Raw genomic sequence first — 23,062 nt, 5'->3', positions numbered from 1 at the left:
GGAATGTAAACATAGAGTTTAGAAACAGAAAACTTCACTTTTTATTGATAGTTCAAACACCATTAAATAGCCAATACACATAGCAGTTCAAGAGCTATAAAATAGGTCACTCATCCCATGATAAAATAAATTAAAAACTACTTCCTAAAGACTAGGACAAATTGAAACAGCAAGACTAACATAAAACAGTAACAAATAACCTATCATTTCCTCCCTTAAACTAGCTGCATAATGCAAATAGTTTACTTCATTGAAATCAACCATTCCAATCTTCTTTCTAAGCTTATGGAATGCCTCTAAATTCAAAGCTTTTGTCATCAAATCTGCAACCTGCTCTTGAGTTACACAGTGTACCAATTCGATTTCCCCATCCTTAACAAGGTCTCTAAAAAAATGAAAACGAACTCTAATATGTTTACTTCTTCCATGCATTACTGGATTTTTTGAAAGTTTAATTGTTGAGATGTTATCACACATGATGACAGTGCTGCCTTCTTGAACATGACTTAAGTTTTTCAAAATCCTTCTCATCCACACAGCTTGACAAGCACTTGCAATAGCAACCACAAATTCAGCTTCAGTTGTTGAGAGAGTAACAATAGGTTGCTTTTTGGACATCCATGACACTGCTCCAGAACTTGATAAAAAACATAACCTGATGTGCTTTTAGAATCTTCTTCATCTCCTGCATAACCAGAATCTGTGAAAGCAAGCAAGTCTTGTTCTCCTCCCTTCTTGTAGAATATCCCATAGTTAGTAGTTCCCCTCAAATACCTTAATATTCTTTTAGCAGCTTGTAAATGCAACTTAGTTCGCTTTGACATATACCTACTAATTAAGCTCACACTAAACATAATATATGGCCTTGTAGTTGTAAGATACATTAGACTTCCACAATTTGTTTGAAATAAGTATCATCAACAACAACTCCATTAACATCTCTGTTAATCTTAAAACCTGGAACAATTAGACTATTCACCGGCTTGCTTTCAGACATTGTAAACTTCTTTAAGATATCAGTGGCATATTTGCTTTGACACACAAAAATTCCTTCTGGTTTTTGCATAATTTCAATGCCAAGAAAGAATCTCATCTTTCCCAAATCTGTCATGTCAAAAGCTTTCATCATAGAATGTTTGAATTCAAACATCATGTCTTTGTCATCACCTGTATATATCAGATCATCAACATAAATGCTAACAATTAATATGCTACCTTTGGTACTTCTTTTGATGAACAAAGTTTGCTCATTTGGACACTTTTGAAAGCCTTCTTTTAAAAACTGAGACTCTATGCGGCTAAACCATGCTCTTGGAGCTTGCTTTAAGCCATACAAGGGTTTATATAATTTGTAAACCTTGTGCTCTTTTACTTTTTTCACATATCCCTTTGGTTGATCAACATACACATCCTCTCTCAATTCTCCATGAAGAAAAGCATATTTGAAATCTAACTGAAAGATGTCCCATCCTTTGAATGTTGCAAGAACCACAATCATTCTCACTGTATCCATGCGAGCCACAGGTGCAAACACTTCGGTAAAATTAATTCCATACTTTTGGGAGTATCCCTTTACCACCAATATGGCTTTATACTTGTCTACTTCACCCTTCTCATTTAACTTTGTCTTGAAGATCCATTTAACTCCAATTGTTTTTGCTCTTATAGGTAGATCCAAAACCTCCCAAGTTTGATTCTTTTCAATTGATTTTATTTCACTCTCCATAGCTTTCCTCCATTTCTCATGTTTCACAACATCCTCAAATAGAATTGGATCATCACCTATGTCAACTTGCACCATGTAGGTCACAACATCCTCAAATAGAATTGGATCCTCACCTATGTCATCTTGCACCATGTAGGTTTCTGCTTCCTCTTCTCCACTTAACCCATCACCACTTACATAATCTTCCATCCAAACCGGTGCTCTCCTTTCTCTCCCTTGAGTCACATTTTCACGAAGACCCATTTCTTCATTATTATTTTCATCACCACTATCACCATCTATTTCAGCTCTGTGCTCCACATCACTCTCATCATTGTTGAGATCATCATCACTCCAAACAAAATCTACATCTATTTGTTCTTTATAATTTGAACCCCAATCATAACTCTTTTCTTCCTCAAAAACCACATCCTTACTAACCATAATCTTCCTTGTCTTAGGATTATACAAACGATAACTCTTTGACTCATCACTTACACCCAACATGATACAAGTAACACTTTTATCATCAAGTTTACCTCGTTTAGCATCTGGTATATGCACATGAGCTACACATCCCCAAACTCTAAGGTGTTGAATAGAAGGCTTAACTCCACTCCAAGCTTCTTGAGGAGTGATGTTCTTTACAACATGTGTTGGACATCGATTCAAGAGGTAGAAAGTCCAGTTTGCAGCTTCATTCCAAAATATCTTGGGAACTCCTTTTGCAGATAGCATACAACGCACCATGTTCATCACAGTTCTGTTTTTGCGCTCTGCTACTCCGTTTTGGTGTGGTGTATAAGATGTCGTGAGCTGTCTCTTTATTCCTTCTTTTTCACAAAACAATTTAAATTCAAAAGAGTTAAACTCTCTCCCTCTGTCTGTCCGCAAACAATTGATGGATGCTTCTACTTCCTTTTCTACCAACCTTTTGAAAATTTTGAAACACTCCAATGCTTCTGACTTTTCAATTAGAAAATAGACCCAACCCTTTCAACTACAGTCATCAATGAAGCATATCAAGTACCTTTTTCCACTACTGGAGACTGGTTCTATTGGTCCGCAAATGTTTGCATGTATGAGTTCCAAAACCTTGTCGGCACACCATTCACTCTTCTTAGGAATTGGATTGCGATGTTGTTTTCCAATGAAACAATCAACACATGTGATACTTGAGGCTTCTAGTTGAGGCAGACCTTGCACCATTTCCTTTGTCTGAAGCGTTTTTAAACCTTTGTAGCTCAAATGACCATACCCTTTATGCCAAAGATAAGTGAGTTCAGAGGAAGTGTGCAGACATTTTTCAGTTGGAACAGTGATGTTTGAGCTTTTATTGAAGAGGATAAACATACGATTGCCACTCATGTTGGTGTGAACAATTAATCCTTTGTTAGGATGATAAATATTGCATGTCCCATTTGTTATGAAAATAGCAAGATTCTTTTCTTGAAGCTGCCCTACACTCAGTAAATTGTTTCGCAACTCTGGGACGTAATATACATCTTGAATGAGAAAAGAAGTGTCATTAAACACTAGCCTGACACTACCTTTTCCAGTTACTAACATCCGAGAGTTGTTTCCACACTTAACAGAGTGTGTGTGTCCTTCCACCGTGCTTAAGAACAAACCTTTGTCTCCACACATATGATTAGAGCACCCAGAATCCAAGAACCATGCATCATTTCTTTTTGCTTCATTTTCTTCTACAAGAGCCATTAGAATCAACTCTTCATCATCGTCCAATTCTGCATAATTTGTTTCTTTGTTCCATTTAGGACATTCATATTGAAAATGCCCCAAATTATGACACTTGAAACACTCCATGGTGTCCCTTGTGAAATTTTGTCTCACTCTTCCACGTCCTCTCCCACGATATCCTCCTCTTCCTCTACTACTTTCCACCTTCAGGGCTTGCTCGCCATCACGATTGGCCCTTTTGAACTTTTGTTCATGAACTACCAGATAGCTTTGAAGTTCATCAATGGACATTGTTTCTGTGTCCTTTGACTCCTCGATTGAAACGACTACATATGTGAATTTATCCGCCAACGTGCGAAGAATTTTCTCTACTAATTTCGAGTTAGGCATAACCTCACCATTGCTTCTCATTTTGTTGGCCATCGCCATCACTCTAGCAAAATACTCCGTAATGGTTTCTACATCTGTCATGTCCAACACCTCAAACTCTCTTCTCAAAGAGTTTAGCATTGACTTTTTCACATGAGCATTCCCCCCATACTTTCTTTTCAGAGAGTCCCAAACAATCTTGGATGTGCGCCAATCCATAACTTGTTCAAAGACTGATCTATCAATTGCCCTGAAAAGATAATGCTTGACCTTGTGATCATTGGTTCTGGCTTTCTATAGCAACTCTTGTTATTCTTCAGTAAGCACATCAGTTTCAATCGGTTCCTGGAAGCCAATTTCAATCATGGTCCAGAGATCTTTAGCACGAAGAAGATTCTCCATCAATTCACTCCAATGATCATAATGGAGACCATCAAAATCGGGAATTTTTTCAAAAAGCTTCCCTTCACAAATCTTTTGTGTTTCTCTTTCTTTCTCACTAAGCTGCAGTTTAGATTCCTTTTATCAGGCCCAGTAAAGGGCTCTGATACCAGTTTGTAGAAATATGGAATGTAAACAAAGAGTTTAGAAACAGAAAACTTCACTCTTTATTGATAGTTCAAGCACCATTAAATATCCAATACACATAGTAGTTCAAGAGCTATAAAATAGACCACTCATCCCATGATAAAATAAATTAAAAACTACTTCCTAAAGACTAGAACAAATTGAAACAACAAGACTAACATAAAACAGTAACAAATAACCTATCATATAATTGCATAATTTTATAATTATTCTATCATACGAGTATCAAGACCATTTCAACATTGCACAATACAATTTTCATATCTATCCAATCTTGTGAAACCCGAGCTGCACATCAAACCGAAAGAGGTCTCGTATTAGGTTTAACCAGTTTAAATGGTTAAACCGTTCGGTTGGATCAGATGAATTTTTATATATTTAATACTTTTTATCAGTAAATATATAATTATATATAAATGTTAAACTTTGTATAATTAATAACTATGTATAATTATATCGAAATAAAACAAAAGATTAGAGTGGTGTTTATTTTTTAAATTATAAGTGAACTGTCAGATTTACTTCTTAGGTTATTATGGTTTAACTGAGTTTAACACGGTCGAACCGAAGTTTCCCTGGTTCAAAACGGTCAAACTCTTATTCAGTTAAGACTGCAAACCAGAGTCATTTTCAAGTCTGATCAGTGGTCAGACCGCCCAGTCCAGTCTGGTTCTCACAACAAATGGTGAGATGCCAAAATTTTAAACTACTTATTTAATGGCTTAATGAATCTCATGTGAAATTTAGCAAAAATGAAGAGTATGCTAAAACAAAAACAAAAATACATTGCTAGCATTGTTTAATGGTAAAAATTGCATCACTTATTATCATATTCATAAACCTATCTTACCAAATCATATGTACAAAATCTCATATCCACCTTTACCCGATTGTGCCATTGAATATAAGTTGGACAAATAGAAAGAAAGTTAAGACAAATCCTTTTTGTCATGATTTTAAACCTATTAATTAATCAAATTTTGATTAATGGTTCTTTGCTTTTCTGTCTTTTCATGAATATGGCCTTGTATATAGAACTAGTTCATTTTAAGATTATCTATTTGAGATCGCCCCACTTCATTAACCAATCCAAAAAAAATGTATATGTGGCTTCAATTTAACTTTTTGAAATTTATGCTTTAATTACAATTAATAATTATTTTATTTTAAAAATTTCTTTAAACTTTGATTGTATCTCAAATTGCCCTTGTGTTAACCATTATTTACTATTTCTAGCAATAATAGTAATATTACATTGTTCATCAAACCAATCAAGGTACATGCACAATAATATATTGGTTTACTAATTAATCTACTTGTTACTAGTCGATTAACTAGTTGGACATGCTTATATGTAAAATTATAAGAAAAAAATCAAATAAGATAAATATTCAAAATTATAATTCATATTTATGATTTATTCAAAATTTCCATAAACAAATAATTTTAACAAATCTAAATTATAAGCACAAATATCAAACTATAGGTACTTATCTCGTTTAACAAACTCAAAACTCAAGCATATTTAATTTTTTTTTAAAACAACTACTAATTATTGACATGTTATTTTAAAATCACTATTGAAAAACCTTCAATTTATTGACTTCGTACTATATAGGCACGGAGGTTAACAAGAGTTGGTAATAATTATCTCAACAAACTGGGACGGTGACAGAAGCAAAACAACTTCAACAGGATAAAAAGGCAACCACTTGGAACTCAAAACAGTGGAGGAAGTCCTAAAACTGCAGAATGGTGACTTTGTATTCTATAAGTTTGCACCGCAACTTTATATCAATAGAGTAATGTTATTACTTTTGTTTATGCAAAATTTACTTATACATTTTTCTTTTCGGAGTATAATATTTATGTTATCAGTATAAATATTTACATATTCAATATGTTATTAACGTTCATTTGTATTATTTTTTTGAAGATGAATAATGCTTAAATATAAATGGAATATGATACACTAACAATGTATCAAATTCATATACGGTTGATGCACACAAATTTTTCAAGAGTTTAAAATCTATGCACTGACAGTGTAAAGTTTTTTACACTGTCAGCACACACATCATCCACCATTTATTTATAATACTTGTGTTTGAAAGTCAATACTAACAAACATATGAATGGTGAGGATTTGCTGAAAGTGTAAAAATAGCAGTGTATATATATTAAATCAATTTTTCAATTCATTTTCAAATCTATTCGCACAACATGGTGGTTAGCTGACTTGTTTTTGTATGATTTATGGTGGGTTTATTCAACTTTTGGCGGGTTCATCTCAAAATTAGTGTTGCAGTTGAAGCTAGCACGAAGAAGAAGAAGAAGAATGTGTGGAAATTCAGAAGAGGTATTTGAGAGAAAGTGTCTGTGGAAAAGGAGATGAAAAACAGAATAATTCTCGATGAATTGAAATGACAAAGGTTAGAACTATATATACAAATGCAATGAAAGAGGTCGTTATAACTAACTCACCAATGGCTAACTTTCAAAATATATCTACCCTAAGTTTCTTGCCAAGTAAGTTCTCTATTTTACAATGAAGTTACAAGCATCTATTCTATTGATAATGCTTGAAGTGCAACCTTTATCATTCTCTTTTTTCCTTCCAAGCCCGCTCTTCATTTCCGCACTTGAACTAGGAGGGTTCTATGTCTCTGATATCTAATCGGATAATGTTACCTTAATTTTCGGTTGAATACCGGTTACATAAATTGTAGAAGTTTTTATTATATTTTTTTATTTAAAACATAGAAAACTCTCTTAAGGTCCATTCTTAGAATGCAATGATCTTTAGACTTGAAATCTAGGGGTTGAGAGTCTATTATGAATCAGAGAATATATTAACACTACTTTCATCTGTACTAGACGATGATCTTACCAATTCCATTAAATATTTTTATACCTTTTGGTTATCAATTTATTTATTTACAATGGAGAATACTTAGTTACTTTATTTTTGTGTCTTATAAGATTACCTCTTGCTCCTATATATTCCAATAAGTAATAAAGAATCAAGACTATAAAGTTTAAATCTAAAAGAGTAAATTACACTAACACCTGTGAGTTTTAGTGAAATTATGCAAATCAAACTAATGCATGAGTTAGTTGTGAGGATCTGTTTAAGTTGTGAGTTTTAAATCTTGTTAGGATCTGTGTAAGTTACTTGGAAGTATCTCTCAATAAGCAATGGCTAACCTTGATATATTCACCCTGTGCATGAGGTAGCCATTTTGACCTGAATTTTTTCTCTTCCATTATTTATTTATTTTAATGTTTATGTTATAACTGCTGTCAAATTTTGAGAAAGATAACATAAATAAGATGAACAAGTTAGTTGACCTTACATCACATTAAGATCAAGTGTGATACTCTGCTGACTAATAAGAAATTTGCATCAGTTAATTTGTTAGCTAGATGCTTTAAATCTCCACAAACATGTTGAGAAAGTATAACATGCAAATTCTTCATTTTTACTCTACCTTATAGAACAAAGTCTAATCTCCAGAACCAATTGGAAAGAAAGAAAAGTACTAATAAAAACTCCAAGATAAAGACTAAAATATAAAGCAGTAAGTGAACTTTTTGCTCTTTCTCTTAATCAAATTTTGGGATTTCCATATTCTTCCAAGTAAAAACTACAACACAATTTTAATTTAGATCTTCACAAAGTAAAGAAGGGATAGAGATTAGAAACGACGTTAAAACTATATCATTTTACTTTATCATTGAAGTGTGTATAATACATATACATATATAAGCTGTATAGTATTGTAAAAGAAATAGTAAAAAGCCACATCATCCTTGGTATACATACCATAAAAGCCCAAAAACAAAAACAATTTGGGTCTATGGAGAGGGCTTTTCATGTGTGCTATCTAATCTGTGTATAATCTATTTTTTTCTGTATTATTATTACTACATGTTGTTGTAACAATTCCTAGCTATAAGATACTTAATTGCTTTGTATAGTTGTATTGTATATTGTTGTTATTGTGAGTTTGTTGTTGCAATTTAGAACTGAGAAATGCAACGTCTATGACAAGCAGTGGTGCGTTGTTTCTTTTGCTTAGTCTCTTTTTTCCAAACTTCACCAATGTCTTGAGCAATTTTCATTGCATCAGATGATGCACCAGAGAGACCCCTTCTTGTGAACCCAACAGCATAAAGTCCTGAATTTCCTTTCCAACCATTAGGGAATGGTGACTTTGGGAACCCATTCTTGGAGAAAAATTCACCTTCCTATACATAAATATAACCATAATAAGATTAGTTTCCGTAATCCGTAAAAATGTTAAAAAAATTATCAAACACCCTATTCCCTTTATATTTCAGCATTGAAGGATTCAGTACTGGAAAAGATACCAACCCAATTACTAGAACATTTTCTCACCTGAAGCCAAGAAGGGACATTGCTACGGTATCCGGTGGCGAGTACTACTGCATCGACATAATGGTTTTCACCATTAACAAGTTCAACGCTGTTAGTGCTTAATCTCTTAATTCCTGGTACAACTTTTATGTCTCCGGATCTAATTTTCTCTAAGGTGCCAATGTCTAAAACAGGGGTCTTCCCCTTTGTGTTCTTCATTTGAAGTGGACCCTGTGATGGCCTTTTGAGTCCATATTTCTCTATGTTACCTAACATGAACCATGCAAAGATCAGTAGCAGCTTGTCAACCAGCCAAAGGGGTAACCATTGCATAATCAAACTCGCCAATTCGAATGTCGATATCCCGAAAATTTCCCTAGGCAATACATGAACCTGTATGCATAAAACAGAACAACTCCAGTTAAAATCCATCGTTACATGTTTATCCTCAATATTTCATTGAATTTTTTAGACATTTCAAATTGTAGACTTTATGATATGATGTGTCACAACAAATGCAATCGGGAATTGCATTGTGAACTGCATGGGCCAAAATTAGCCCATATCAGCCGCAACCATGCTTGCAATTGCGATTTAAAATCTAGTTATATAGTATTTACCAAAAGATAAGAGCGATGTTAATTTAATTTTTCAAACACTTACCGAACTACGACAAACCATCGATGGTGATGCATTGTGGTTGCAAAGGTCAAGTGAGAGTTCCATGCCAGAATTGCCACAACCAACAACAAGAACTTTCTTTCCCTTGAAATTTTCTCCTGACTTATAATCAGCAGCATGGATAATATCACCTTTGAACTCACCTAGCCCATCAATTTCAGGCATCACACACTCAGCATTTTCACCAGTGGCCACCACAAGCCACCTGCAAATATACTCGAACTCAGTCCGGTTCGAGCCGCAGGTGGCAACAGTCTTAACCCTCCACAGGCCACTGGTCTCATCATACCTAGAAGATTGAACACACTCATTGAATCTTGGGTTGATCTCAAATTTCCTTGCGTAGGACTCAAGGTAATCAATGAACTGTTTCTTTGAAGGGTATTCAGGGAAATCTTGTGGGAATGGAAGGTTAGGTAGCTGGCAAAATTGCTTAGGAAGGTGAAGCCACATCATCCACCATTTATTTATAATACTTGTGTTTGAAAGTCAATACTAACAAACATATGAATGGTGAGGATTTGCTGAAAGTGTAAAAATAGCAGTGTATATATATTAAATCAATTTTTCAATTCATTTTCAAATCTATTCGCACAACATGGTGGTTAGCTGACTTGTTTTTGTATGATTTATGGTGGGTTTATTCAACTTTTGGCGGGTTCATCTCAAAATTAGTGTTGCAGTTGAAGCTAGCACGAAGAAGAAGAAGAAGAATGTGTGGAAATTCAGAAGAGGTATTTGAGAGAAAGTGTCTGTGGAAAAGGAGATGAAAAACAGAATAATTCTCGATGAATTGAAATGACAAAGGTTAGAACTATATATACAAATGCAATGAAAGAGGTCGTTATAACTAACTCACCAATGGCTAACTTTCAAAATATATCTACCCTAAGTTTCTTGCCAAGTAAGTTCTCTATTTTACAATGAAGTTACAAGCATCTATTCTATTGATAATGCTTGAAGTGCAACCTTTATCATTCTCTTTTTTCCTTCCAAGCCCGCTCTTCATTTCCGCACTTGAACTAGGAGGGTTCTATGTCTCTGATATCTAATCGGATAATGTTACCTTAATTTTCGGTTGAATACCGGTTACATAAATTGTAGAAGTTTTTATTATATTTTTTTATTTAAAACATAGAAAACTCTCTTAAGGTCCATTCTTAGAATGCAATGATCTTTAGACTTGAAATCTAGGGGTTGAGAGTCTATTATGAATCAGAGAATATATTAACACTACTTTCATCTGTACTAGACGATGATCTTACCAATTCCATTAAATATTTTTATACCTTTTGGTTATCAATTTATTTATTTACAATGGAGAATACTTAGTTACTTTATTTTTGTGTCTTATAAGATTACCTCTTGCTCCTATATATTCCAATAAGTAATAAAGAATCAAGACTATAAAGTTTAAATCTAAAAGAGTAAATTACACTAACACCTGTGAGTTTTAGTGAAATTATGCAAATCAAACTAATGCATGAGTTAGTTGTGAGGATCTGTTTAAGTTGTGAGTTTTAAATCTTGTTAGGATCTGTGTAAGTTACTTGGAAGTATCTCTCAATAAGCAATGGCTAACCTTGATATATTCACCCTGTGCATGAGGTAGCCATTTTGACCTGAATTTTTTCTCTTCCATTATTTATTTATTTTAATGTTTATGTTATAACTGCTGTCAAATTTTGAGAAAGATAACATAAATAAGATGAACAAGTTAGTTGACCTTACATCACATTAAGATCAAGTGTGATACTCTGCTGACTAATAAGAAATTTGCATCAGTTAATTTGTTAGCTAGATGCTTTAAATCTCCACAAACATGTTGAGAAAGTATAACATGCAAATTCTTCATTTTTACTCTACCTTATAGAACAAAGTCTAATCTCCAGAACCAATTGGAAAGAAAGAAAAGTACTAATAAAAACTCCAAGATAAAGACTAAAATATAAAGCAGTAAGTGAACTTTTTGCTCTTTCTCTTAATCAAATTTTGGGATTTCCATATTCTTCCAAGTAAAAACTACAACACAATTTTAATTTAGATCTTCACAAAGTAAAGAAGGGATAGAGATTAGAAACGACGTTAAAACTATATCATTTTACTTTATCATTGAAGTGTGTATAATACATATACATATATAAGCTGTATAGTATTGTAAAAGAAATAGTAAAAAGCCACATCATCCTTGGTATACATACCATAAAAGCCCAAAAACAAAAACAATTTGGGTCTATGGAGAGGGCTTTTCATGTGTGCTATCTAATCTGTGTATAATCTATTTTTTTCTGTATTATTATTACTACATGTTGTTGTAACAATTCCTAGCTATAAGATACTTAATTGCTTTGTATAGTTGTATTGTATATTGTTGTTATTGTGAGTTTGTTGTTGCAATTTAGAACTGAGAAATGCAACGTCTATGACAAGCAGTGGTGCGTTGTTTCTTTTGCTTAGTCTCTTTTTTCCAAACTTCACCAATGTCTTGAGCAATTTTCATTGCATCAGATGATGCACCAGAGAGACCCCTTCTTGTGAACCCAACAGCATAAAGTCCTGAATTTCCTTTCCAACCATTAGGGAATGGTGACTTTGGGAACCCATTCTTGGAGAAAAATTCACCTTCCTATACATAAATATAACCATAATAAGATTAGTTTCCGTAATCCGTAAAAATGTTAAAAAAATTATCAAACACCCTATTCCCTTTATATTTCAGCATTGAAGGATTCAGTACTGGAAAAGATACCAACCCAATTACTAGAACATTTTCTCACCTGAAGCCAAGAAGGGACATTGCTACGGTATCCGGTGGCGAGTACTACTGCATCGACATAATGGTTTTCACCATTAACAAGTTCAACGCTGTTAGTGCTTAATCTCTTAATTCCTGGTACAACTTTTATGTCTCCGGATCTAATTTTCTCTAAGGTGCCAATGTCTAAAACAGGGGTCTTCCCCTTTGTGTTCTTCATTTGAAGTGGACCCTGTGATGGCCTTTTGAGTCCATATTTCTCTATGTTACCTAACATGAACCATGCAAAGATCAGTAGCAGCTTGTCAACCAGCCAAAGGGGTAACCATTGCATAATCAAACTCGCCAATTCGAATGTCGATATCCCGAAAATTTCCCTAGGCAATACATGAACCTGTATGCATAAAACAGAACAACTCCAGTTAAAATCCATCGTTACATGTTTATCCTCAATATTTCATTGAATTTTTTAGACATTTCAAATTGTAGACTTTATGATATGATGTGTCACAACAAATGCAATCGGGAATTGCATTGTGAACTGCATGGGCCAAAATTAGCCCATATCAGCCGCAACCATGCTTGCAATTGCGATTTAAAATCTAGTTATATAGTATTTACCAAAAGATAAGAGCGATGTTAATTTAATTTTTCAAACACTTACCGAACTACGACAAACCATCGATGGTGATGCATTGTGGTTGCAAAGGTCAAGTGAGAGTTCCATGCCAGAATTGCCACAACCAACAACAAGAACTTTCTTTCCCTTGAAATTTTCTCCTGACTTATAATCAGCAGCATGGATAATATCACCTTTGAACTCACCTAGCCCATCAATTTCAGGCATCACACACTCAGCATTTTCACCAGTGGCCACCACAAGCCACCTGCAAATATACTCGAACTCAGTCCGGTTCGAGCCGCAGGTGGCAACAGTCTTAACCCTCCACAGGCCACTGGTCTCATCATACCTAGAAGATTGAACACACTCATTGAATCTTGGGTTGATCTCAAATTTCCTTGCGTAGGACTCAAGGTAATCAATGAACTGTTTCTTTGAAGGGTATTCAGGGAAATCTTGTGGGAATGGAAGGTTAGGTAGCTGGCAAAATTGCTTAGGAAGGTGAAGCTTTAATCTATCATAGGTTCTTCTTTGCCACAGTGAAGCTATGCAATCTGCTCTTTCAAGAACCATGAAGGGTACCCCTTGTTCTCTAAGGCATGCTGCTGTAGCTAGCCCTGAAGGACCTGCCCCTATAATCACAGGGCCATTCACCCAAATGCACCTTCTTGAAAAGAAGTCTTGATCATTATCAACTAGGCGAAACAAGTTTTCCATTTTTTTGATAAACACTAGAAAGAGTTTCTTTGTATTTTTTGAGTTTCTTGGGGTTGATCAAGGTGTGAAAAAAGATTGTGTTTTTAATTCTCTGAAATTTGTTTGAATGAAACAAAAAGTTTTGGTTTTTTTGAGGTTTGAGAATGTGATTTTGGATTTGAATGAAGAAGAATGAGGGGTTGAAGGGGCTTATATAGAGGGTTTGGGAATGAGAGTTGCATGTGATGGAAGTGGAGAGTTAATGCTCTTTTTTCTTTGTTCTCGGATCACACGTTTTATGGCGTTTTTTTAGCAATATTTTATTTTAGGTATATAAACATTTTATTGCATTATATAATTTGGTGGTGATTTATTCTTTATATAGAAAGTTTTGTTTCATCATCACAATCACAGTCAAACAAAGGGATTGAATTATACCACCAAGCAAGTGTGAAAACAAGTCAAGTCATTTTGGCTTCAAAGTGAAAATGGAGGAGGCATTTTCAGGTGGAAGTTAGAAAGCATTGATGAGAATCATTAGTTAGTGAATCAATATTTAATGTAAGGTTTAAAGATTTTTTTGTATAAATAGGGAACTTTCATTCAAAACATAACACACTACACAAATATATCACATCTCAAGTTTGAGTGCATCCATTAATATTTGTAGTTTATTTTCCTATTTTAAAAAGTGTGATTACTCTCTCCTAAATAGATATTATAACATTTTTTATTGAGTGAAAACCTTCTATTCTTGTTGGTGGATGTTTTTCTCATCATCATTTTGAGAGAATTTTTCTACGTTAAATATTTAGTATTAGTTGATATTTTATCAACTCTATTTTAATTGTGTTATAATATTTTAATAACTCTGTTATCTAACAGTGGTACTAAAGTCATTGGTTGATAGTTAGTATACTCAATAAGTTGTTTCCTAAATCTCAACAAATGCACCGGATCTTAAACCATTCTTGTTCAGTTAAGTAATGGTGTTATCATTTGTAACTCAAGAAATTGTTCGCTTCAGTTAAGTTAGGGGTGTTACATTACACCATTACAACAATTTCATACTTTATTGTGGAGAGGAAAAACAACTATCATGGTAATATTAAGTGGTGAGGGAGAATGAGAATATTATTAAAGGAAAAGGTTTAAAAATTATGTTACTTTTTTAATGTTTTTCCTGATTATTGTAGTCAATCCTGAAATAACAAATAAAAAAATAAGGAAACGAGTACACAATATGGAAATCCAATTTTAGAAATCCAATTTCATTGCAACATTTCCTATTTCTCTAATTGAAGAATCCATTTCAGCAAAAAATGTTGACATGATAATATAAAGAGTCTTTCTCCAAAATAATTTATATGAATACTAATCAAATTAAATCAATTTTTTAAAGCTTTCACTAATTATACTCCAAATTCATCATTTAATTCTTCCGGATTTATTCTTAAAACACAAATTCTTATAACTTAAATTTCATTATTATATTTGCGGTTTATTGCCTCGAAAAAAATTGTATACTTTTGTTATTAATTATCCTTCAAATTCTTAAAAATCAATTCTTTACTTTTTTTATATTATTTTATTTCCCTAACTTCCTACAATTGTATTAAACATGATATGTTGCTGATGAAACCTTAGCATAAAAGGGTATGTTGAGAAGCATGTCTTAAATATATATCAGACTCTCATTCGCAAATGATTTTGAAATGAAAATTTGATTTTGTTAGTCATTCATCTAAAGATGAACATGGTTCTTTCCTCTTTCTCATTACAATATATACTTTTGTTTCATTAATGTGATCGATATTCACATCCATCCTCTACTTTAATTTATTTTTCATTCTTATGGAGGTAGATCTTTTATGGCAATTTATCTAACACATATTCCTTTTTTTATGACGATGCTAGTAAAATATCTTCTAGACTTTCTTTTAAATACAAGAAAAGTTTACATGACTTTTTCTTCTTTTAACAGTTTTCTTGAAACTATCAAGTACCAAAAATTTATGAGTTTCTCCTTTATTTAACTTTCTCATCCATGTTACTGAAGTGTGAGTTTTTAGGTTCAATTTCTAGACTCATGAAATATTCAAATGATATAATAAGGAATTGAATTATGACTAAAATTGTTAAAGTTGGTGAGCCTTGATTGTTGACAAAAACAACATCACCTCTGCCAAGTGATGCACTAAACCAGAACAAAGAAAGAAAGTGGATGAATCATAAAAGAATGATGATGCACTGTATTGAATTGAAGAGTAATCCTTTCTCGTTGCCTTATAAGTGGCACAAGGATACTTATTTATACAAACTGACTTTGGTAAAAAGCAGAAAAAAGTAACTAATTGAAAAAACTAAAACTGATAAAAATATAAACTAAACATAAAACAGAATTAAAAGAAATTTGAACCAGTTATTGGGCTTCTTGGGCTGGCTGAATCTTTTGCTATTTCAACACGCCCCCGCAAAGTTGGCATATAGAAGTTGATGATGCCAAGTTTGGAGATGATGTTGCGAAATGGTGATGGTGAGAGAGATTTCGTAAATATATTAGCCAATTGTAATGAAGTGTGAATTGGAAGAAGGTGAATTGTGTTATTTGTCAATCTTTCACGAACTACATGACAATCCACATCAATGTGTTTTGTTCTTTCGTGAAAAACTAGATTAGCTGCGATTTGTAAAGCTGAATTGTTATCACAGAAAATGGTAACAGGTTTAGGATGAGAAATGCCCAAATCACGAAACAAGAAGAGTAACCATTGAGCTTCACAGGTAGCCATGGCTAAAGCTCTGTATTCAGCTTCATATGAGGAACGAGAGACTGAGTTTTGCTTCTTACTTTTCTAGGATATAAGAGCTGATCCTATGAAGGAAACACCAACCAGTCACGAATTTCCTTGTATCAATGCAACTGGCCTAGTCTGAGTCTGAGTATCCTCGAATGGTTGTTGTATTCTATGTTGGAAAGAAGATGCCTTGAGCAGGTGCAACTTTGAGATATCGAAGAATTTGAGTGGCTGCTTTATAGTGTTCATCAGATGGGGATGCCAAAATTTGACTAAGACAACCAACTGAAAAGGAGATGTCTGGTAGAGTATGATTAAGATATAGTAATTTTCCTATGAGTTTTCTGTAGGAGGTGGCATCCTTAAGAGCAGAACCAGATTGAGAATGAATGGTAGTGTTGTATGCCATTGGTGTAGATGTTGGTTTAGCTCCAAGGAAAGCAGTTTCTTGTAGCAGCTCAAGAGTATATTTTCGTTGGTAGAGGGCTAGTCCATGCCTTAATCTTGCTACTTCCATCCCTAAGAAGAACTTCAAGTCTCCAAGGTCTTTAATGCTGAATTTTGTATGTAGGACATATTTTGTTTGTTTGATTTGATTCAAGTCATTACCTGTTAAAATCAAATCATCAACATATACTAAGATTGCTGTAAATCCAAATTTAGTGTTTTTAATGAAAAGAGAATAGTCATAGGTGGATTTGATAAAACCAAGTTGGAGCAATGTGTTTGCGAGCTTGTGGTGTCATTGCCTGATGGCTTGCTTCAATCCATAGATTAATTTTTGCAGCTTGCAAACCAGTTGAGGTTCTGAAATGTTGAGACCCGGTGGAGGCTTCATGTAAACGACTTCATGTAAATCACCATGAAGGAATGTTGTGTTGATGTCCATCTGTTGTAGGTGCCAATTGTTGAGGGCAACAAGGCAAAGAAGAACCCTTATTATGGTCATCTTCACAACTGGACTGAATGTTTCCATATAGTCCACACCTTTGGTTTGTGTGAATCCCTTAGCAACCAATCTGGCTTTGTATCTTTCTATAGAGCCATCAGGATGGTATTTGATTTTGAATATCCATTTGCAACCTATTGCTCTTTTGTTAGGTGGAAGTTGAGTTAGTGTCCAGGTCTAGTTATTGTCCAAAGCACTCAACTCTGTGTGAATGGCATGTCGCCAATGAGCAGATTTGATGGCCTCAGCATAAGTTGTAGTTGTAGGGGTTGGAAGACAAGTTATTGTATGAGAGGGAGTCACTGATGGGATATTTTATTTGGGAGAGAGGTGGATCAGTTTGTTGGAGAAGGGTGCAGTGGTAGTCATTGAGATAATTGGGTGGCTTTCTGGTTCTCTGAGATTGTCTTGTAAGAGGAGTAGATGTCTATGTTGTTGTTGAGGGTTGGTTAGGTGATGGATCATTGGTTGTTATTTGTGGTGAGTTTATTGCTTCAGGAATTGCATATGAAAATATGTCTGCTTGATTGATGGGCAGAATTGGTGCAGGGTTGTTGTCTCTGGCCTCTGTGGTGTATGATTCAGCCTGAAACGGGAAGATGTGTTCGAAAAAGGCAACATGTCTAGAGACAAATACCTCATTTGTGTTGAGTTCTAGTAATGTAAAACCTTTAGTGGCTTGTTTTTATCCTAGAAAAGTGCACTTTCTGGATCTAGGTGCTAGTTTTGTCCTGTGAGACACCAATGTGGAGGCATAGCACAAGCCACCAAATATCTTCAAGTTACTAAAGTTAGGTAGAGTTTGATGCAATGCTTCAAAAGGAGATTTGTTAGACAAAAACATAGTAGGTTGTCTATTGATTAAGAATATGGCATGAGCAATAACATAATTCCAATAACATGTAGGTAAATTAGATTGAAAAATTAAAGCTCTAGTTACACTAAGTATGTGTTGGTGTTTTCTTTACACAATACCATTTTGTTGTGGAGTTTCAACACAAGAAGTTTGGTGTTGTATCCCCTGTTCTAGGTAGAATTCTGTCATTAGGAATTCTCTTCCATTATCACTCCTAATTGTTTTTATTTTCTTGTTGAATTGAGTGGCTGCATAAGATACAAAACCCTTGACAAGTTGAGTAGCTTCAGCCTTTTATTTCATGAAAAATATCCAGGTAAACCTGGTTTTATCATCAACTACATTTAAAAAATATTTGTGCCCAAATGTTGATGGTATTGATATAGGTCCCCATATGTCTATGTGTATTAAATCAAATGCAGAAACATATGTGCTAATGCTAACAAGATAAGGCAATCTTTGTTGTTTGATCAGATAACATACTTCACAAGGATCTACTGTTTTATTGCATTGTATGAAAGGAAACATTGTTAGCATGTGAGCCAATTTCTTATCAGACAAATGGCCTAATCTAGTGTTCCAAATGTTGGAGTCATTGTAGGTAGTGTACACATTTACATTGTGAGGTGTGGTGTGTTTTTTACTGAATTCAGTTAGCATATACAATCCCCCTCTTAGCTCAGCTGCACCAATCATCATCAAGGAGTGTGGGACCTGAATTTGACAATGATTGGTTGAGAAAATGAGTGAGCATCTTAGAGAGGTGGTAAGCTTTGTTGTTACCGTAGCTTACAACAATTCTAAATGGCACGAAATAACACTTACTGGCTGAGTCACGACCAGGTCGCTCTCTTTAAGACGTTTCGTGGCACTGCCCAAAATGTGCAAGCACACTATCAACCACGTCGTCCTCAGGATAAACAGCACAGATCTCTATTATCGAATTCTTACTGCACTGTAAGAACCGATCTCGAATACACCCTCCACAATATGGCTACTAGTGCCAATTCTTGAAATTTCCCACAATATGGCTACCCGTGCCAATTTTCTTCGCACAATACTGACTACTAGTGGCAGTTCTCGAAATGCCCATAATATGGCTACCTGTGCCAATTCTTTCCCTCAATACTGACTACTAGTGTCAGTTCTCGAAACTCCCATGCCAATTCTTTCCCCCAATACTGACTATCAATGTCAGTTCTCGAAACTCCCATAATATGACTGCCTGTGCCACGGAAAGAAAGGGGGAGAAGTTTGCCAGAAATGCATCAGCAAAAAATATGAGGGAGAAAGAAAAAGTTGAATGAAAGTGCATTCAACTTGGGGCAAAAAAATATGAAGGGAGAAGGCTTCTATTTATAACTTGGGGTTTTTTTCAAGTTCCTAGTTTCTCCAATGTGGGACTTCAGAGTTGTTTTTTTTCTTTTTCAAAACTCTTCAATGTGGGACTTGAGAGTTTTTTTTTCAAAACTCTCCTATGTGGGACTTGGGTGTTTTTTTATATTTCACACTCAAAAGTTCCCACTCATGGTTTTCAACTCACCATGTTCCAATAAACAAAGGTGTCATGCGACTTGAACCTTTGCAATAGCCGCGGTACTATCACAATGGGTCAAGACAACTGATATATGTTTTTCCCATAGGGGAATCTCTGCAAGCAAACTTCTCAGCTAACTTGTTTCTTCATTAGCTATTGCTAATGCTATCATCTCAACTTTCATAATGGATTGAGATAACATAGTCTGTTTCTTGTTAGACTCTAGATAGTCCATCTCATCATTTATGGCTTCTCGCCACAAATCAATATCCAAAAAAAACTTCTTGGAGAGTTCCAATTTTTTTTTTGCAATAGCTGCGGTACTATCGCAATGGATCAACACAACTGATATATGTTTTTCCCATAGGGGAATCTCTACAAGCAAACTTCTCAACTAACTTGTTTCTTCATTAGTTGTTGTTAATGCTATCATCTCAACTTTCATAGTGGATTGAGATAACATAGTCTATTTCTTGTTAGACTCTAGATAGTCCATCTCATCATTTATGGCTTCTCGCCACAAATCAATATCCAAAAAAAACTTCTTGGAGAGTTGATGGATCATCCTTCAATATATAGACCATATAATTATGTCTATACTCTCTAACAATTATTGCTCTCTTACTTCTTCTAGGTTCTATTTCAAACCTTTCATTTTCTATCATTATCTCTAATCACAAGTATGTGACTAGTTGATGTGCCCCCACTATTCCTCAATTTAAAAAGGATTTTCTTCTCATTAAAGTCAACATCGTTAGACTCAATGGTCATTTTGTGTTAAGGTCGTAATGCCTATACACAATACTGTTTATATCATACCCAATGAATATATATTCATAGGCTCTCTGATTTCAACTCTCAAATCCCACATTAAAGAGTTTTGAAAAAGAAAAAAACAACTACTCTCAATTCCCACATTGGAAAAACTAGGAACTTGAAAAAAATCCCAAGTTATAAATAGAAGCCTTCTCCCTTCATTTTTTCTTGCCCCAATTTGAATGCACTTTCATTCAACTTTTTCTTTCTCCCTCATATTTTTTGCTGATGCATTTCTGGCAAACTTCTCCCCCTTTCTTTCCGTGGCACTAAGAAATGGCACAGACAGTCATATTGTGGGAGTTTCGAGAACTGACACTAGTAGTCAGTATTGGGGGAAAGAATTGGCACAAGTAGCCATATTTTGGGAGTTTTGAGAACTGACACTGGTAGTCAGTATTGAAGGAATGAATTGGCACAGGTAGCCATATTTTGGGCATTTCGAGAACTAACACTGGTAGTCAGTATTGTGGGAAGAGAATTGGCACGGGTAGCCATATTGTCGGAAATTTCGAGAATTGGCACTGGTAGCCATATTGTGGAGGGTGTATTCGAGATCGGTTCTTACAGTGTAGTAAGAATTCGATAAAAGAGATCTGGGTTGTTTTATCCTGGGGACGACGTGGTTGATAGTCCGCTTGCACATTTTGGGCAGTGCCACGAAACGTCTTAAAGAGAGCGACCTGGTCGTGACTCAGCCAGTAAGTATTATTTCATGCCATTTAGAATTGCTGCAAGCTACGGGAACAACAAGATTTGATATAGAAATAACGTTAAATTTAAAAACTGGAACATAAAGAACATTGGTGAGGTAAAGAGACTCAAAGAATATCATAGTTCCTAAGTAGTTGGCAGTGACTTTATTGCCATTTGGTAGTGTTATGGATAGAGGTTTGATCCTCTTGAAATTCTGGTAAAGTGAGAGGGTGTGACAGACATGGTCTGTTGCCCCTGTGTCAAGGATCCAATGTTTTGACTTACCTTTGCTAGAAAGCATGTTTAAAAGGTTACCTGAATGAGTTTGGTCACAGTTAGGAGTTAAGGAACTGATAGAGCTAAGTTGGTTGGTGCTGTGAATGCCTTGATTAAAAGATTCTTTAGTGCAGTTTGTTGTGCGGGTGTGAACAGAGGGCTCGAATCTGACTTGTCTTTCTTGCATCCCGTTCTTGAAGGATCTTCTAGTTCATCAAGTGATGGATCTGTTCCTGAGTAGTAGCTGATGTTGCCTAAATTTGTTAAGTAGCTTGGTAGAAACCCATGTTTTTTGTAATATACATCAACGGTATGTCCTGTTCTTTGGCAGTATGTGCAAATTTTCTGACCTCTGCCTCGAGCCAAGGTTCCAAACCTTCCTTGCACATTGGTTCTTCCACTTGATGAACCTCTAAATCCTCTTCCTCTGCTTCTTTGTTTTGCATCATAATTGTTGCTTGTGAAATTAACTGAGAATGTTGGTTCCTCACACATCATTTATCTTTCTTTCTTAATTAGTATTGAAAACACTTTGTTGATGGAGGGAAGAGGGTCCATAAGCATAATCTGGGATCTGACTGAGGTGAATTGTTCATTCAATCCTCTGAGAAATCAGATTACATACTCACTCTCCCTATAGTTCTTTATGGTGGGTATCAAGGTGCATTGGCACTTGATGTCACAACTGTAGTTTGGGATGGGTTTACAATCATCCAATTATTGCCATAAACCTTTAATTTGGGTGTAGAATTTGTCTATTGATGCACTGCCTTGTTTGATAGAATGCACCTCTCCAATGAGTTCTGAAATTTTGAAGATGTCCCCTTGATGATACCTTCCTTTTAGATCCTCCCAAATTTCTTGTGCACTTTCCATCCATAAGATGCTTTGGACAATGGATGGATCAATTGATTTGGTAAGCCACGAAACAACTAAATTGTTGCATCTTTTCCATGTTGGATACATATGGTCATTGGGAGGAGGTTTAGGTAACGCTCCATTGATGAATTCCATTTTGTTCTTTGACTCCAAAGTCGTGGTCGTTGCCCTTGACCATGGATGATAATTTTCTCCTTTTAATAAGGAGGACACAATGATAGAACCTGGATTTTCATTGGGGTTCATGTAGCGGGGGCTTGATGAATCAAGGATGAGATTTATGATCTAGTTGGCCATGAGCGAGGGTTGAGGTATGCAGAACAAAAATGCAAAAAAGGGTGATGATATTGTGTTGGCACAGCGATTATTCTTCTTCAAGATTGTGAGCTCTTGATAACATGTTAAAGTTGGTGAGCCTTGATTGTTGACAAACACAACATCACCTCTGCCAAGTGATGCACTAAACTAGAACGAAGAAAGAAAGTGAATGAATCATAAAAGAATGATGATGCACTATATTGAATTGAAGAGTAATCCTTTCTCATTGCCTTATACGTGGCACAATGATACTTATTTATACAAACTGACTTTGGCAAAAAGAAGAAAACAAAATAACTAACTGAAAAACTAAAACTGATAAAAATAGAAACTAAACAGAAAACAGAATTAACAAAAATTTGAAATAGTTTCCCAAAGAGGAAAGAGTCAAGAACTTGATATTGGGCTTCTTGGGTTGGCTGAATCTTTTGCTATTTCA

At 34.8% G+C, this 23,062-nt stretch overlaps 2 protein-coding genes across 2 annotated transcripts; both read right to left on the bottom strand.

The window, feature by feature from the left end:
* LOC109332485 (probable indole-3-pyruvate monooxygenase YUCCA8) lies at positions 8,108 to 9,878 on the bottom strand. Its single transcript, XM_019567468.1, has 3 exons — positions 9,408 to 9,878; positions 8,766 to 9,137; positions 8,108 to 8,614 (listed from the first exon to the last, which is right to left on the bottom strand). Exons 1-3 carry the CDS (start codon positions 9,876 to 9,878, stop codon positions 8,387 to 8,389), a joined length of 1,071 nt encoding a protein of 356 aa, XP_019423013.1. The 3' UTR covers positions 8,108 to 8,386.
* Positions 11,549 to 13,576, bottom strand: LOC109332676 (probable indole-3-pyruvate monooxygenase YUCCA8). The gene is made up of 3 exons (XM_019567691.1): positions 12,845 to 13,576; positions 12,203 to 12,574; positions 11,549 to 12,051 (listed from the first exon to the last, which is right to left on the bottom strand). The coding sequence occupies exons 1-3, from the start codon at positions 13,517 to 13,519 to the stop codon at positions 11,824 to 11,826; spliced, it is 1,275 nt and encodes a 424-aa protein (XP_019423236.1). The 5' UTR covers positions 13,520 to 13,576; the 3' UTR covers positions 11,549 to 11,823.

The sequence above is a fragment of the Lupinus angustifolius genome, chromosome LG18 (genome assembly GCF_001865875.1).
Source record: "Lupinus angustifolius cultivar Tanjil chromosome LG18, LupAngTanjil_v1.0, whole genome shotgun sequence".
NCBI classification, from domain to species: domain Eukaryota; kingdom Viridiplantae; phylum Streptophyta; class Magnoliopsida; order Fabales; family Fabaceae; genus Lupinus; species Lupinus angustifolius.
The sequence above is the reverse complement of the archived record's forward strand: the minus strand, read 5'-3'. Positions and strand labels throughout refer to the sequence as shown.

Coding starts and splice junctions, on each gene's coding strand:
- LOC109332485 (XM_019567468.1), bottom strand. CDS start 9,878: ATGTGGCTTCACCTTCCTAAGCAATTTTGCCAGCTACCTAACCTTCCA. Junction 9,138..9,407: donor CGATGGTTTGTCGTAGTTCG/GTAAGTGTTTGA, acceptor TTATGCATACAG/GTTCATGTATTGCCTAGGGA. Junction 8,615..8,765: donor ATGTCCCTTCTTGGCTTCAG/GTGAGAAAATGT, acceptor ATTTATGTATAG/GAAGGTGAATTTTTCTCCAA.
- LOC109332676 (XM_019567691.1), bottom strand. CDS start 13,519: ATGGAAAACTTGTTTCGCCTAGTTGATAATGATCAAGACTTCTTTTCA. Junction 12,575..12,844: donor CGATGGTTTGTCGTAGTTCG/GTAAGTGTTTGA, acceptor TTATGCATACAG/GTTCATGTATTGCCTAGGGA. Junction 12,052..12,202: donor ATGTCCCTTCTTGGCTTCAG/GTGAGAAAATGT, acceptor ATTTATGTATAG/GAAGGTGAATTTTTCTCCAA.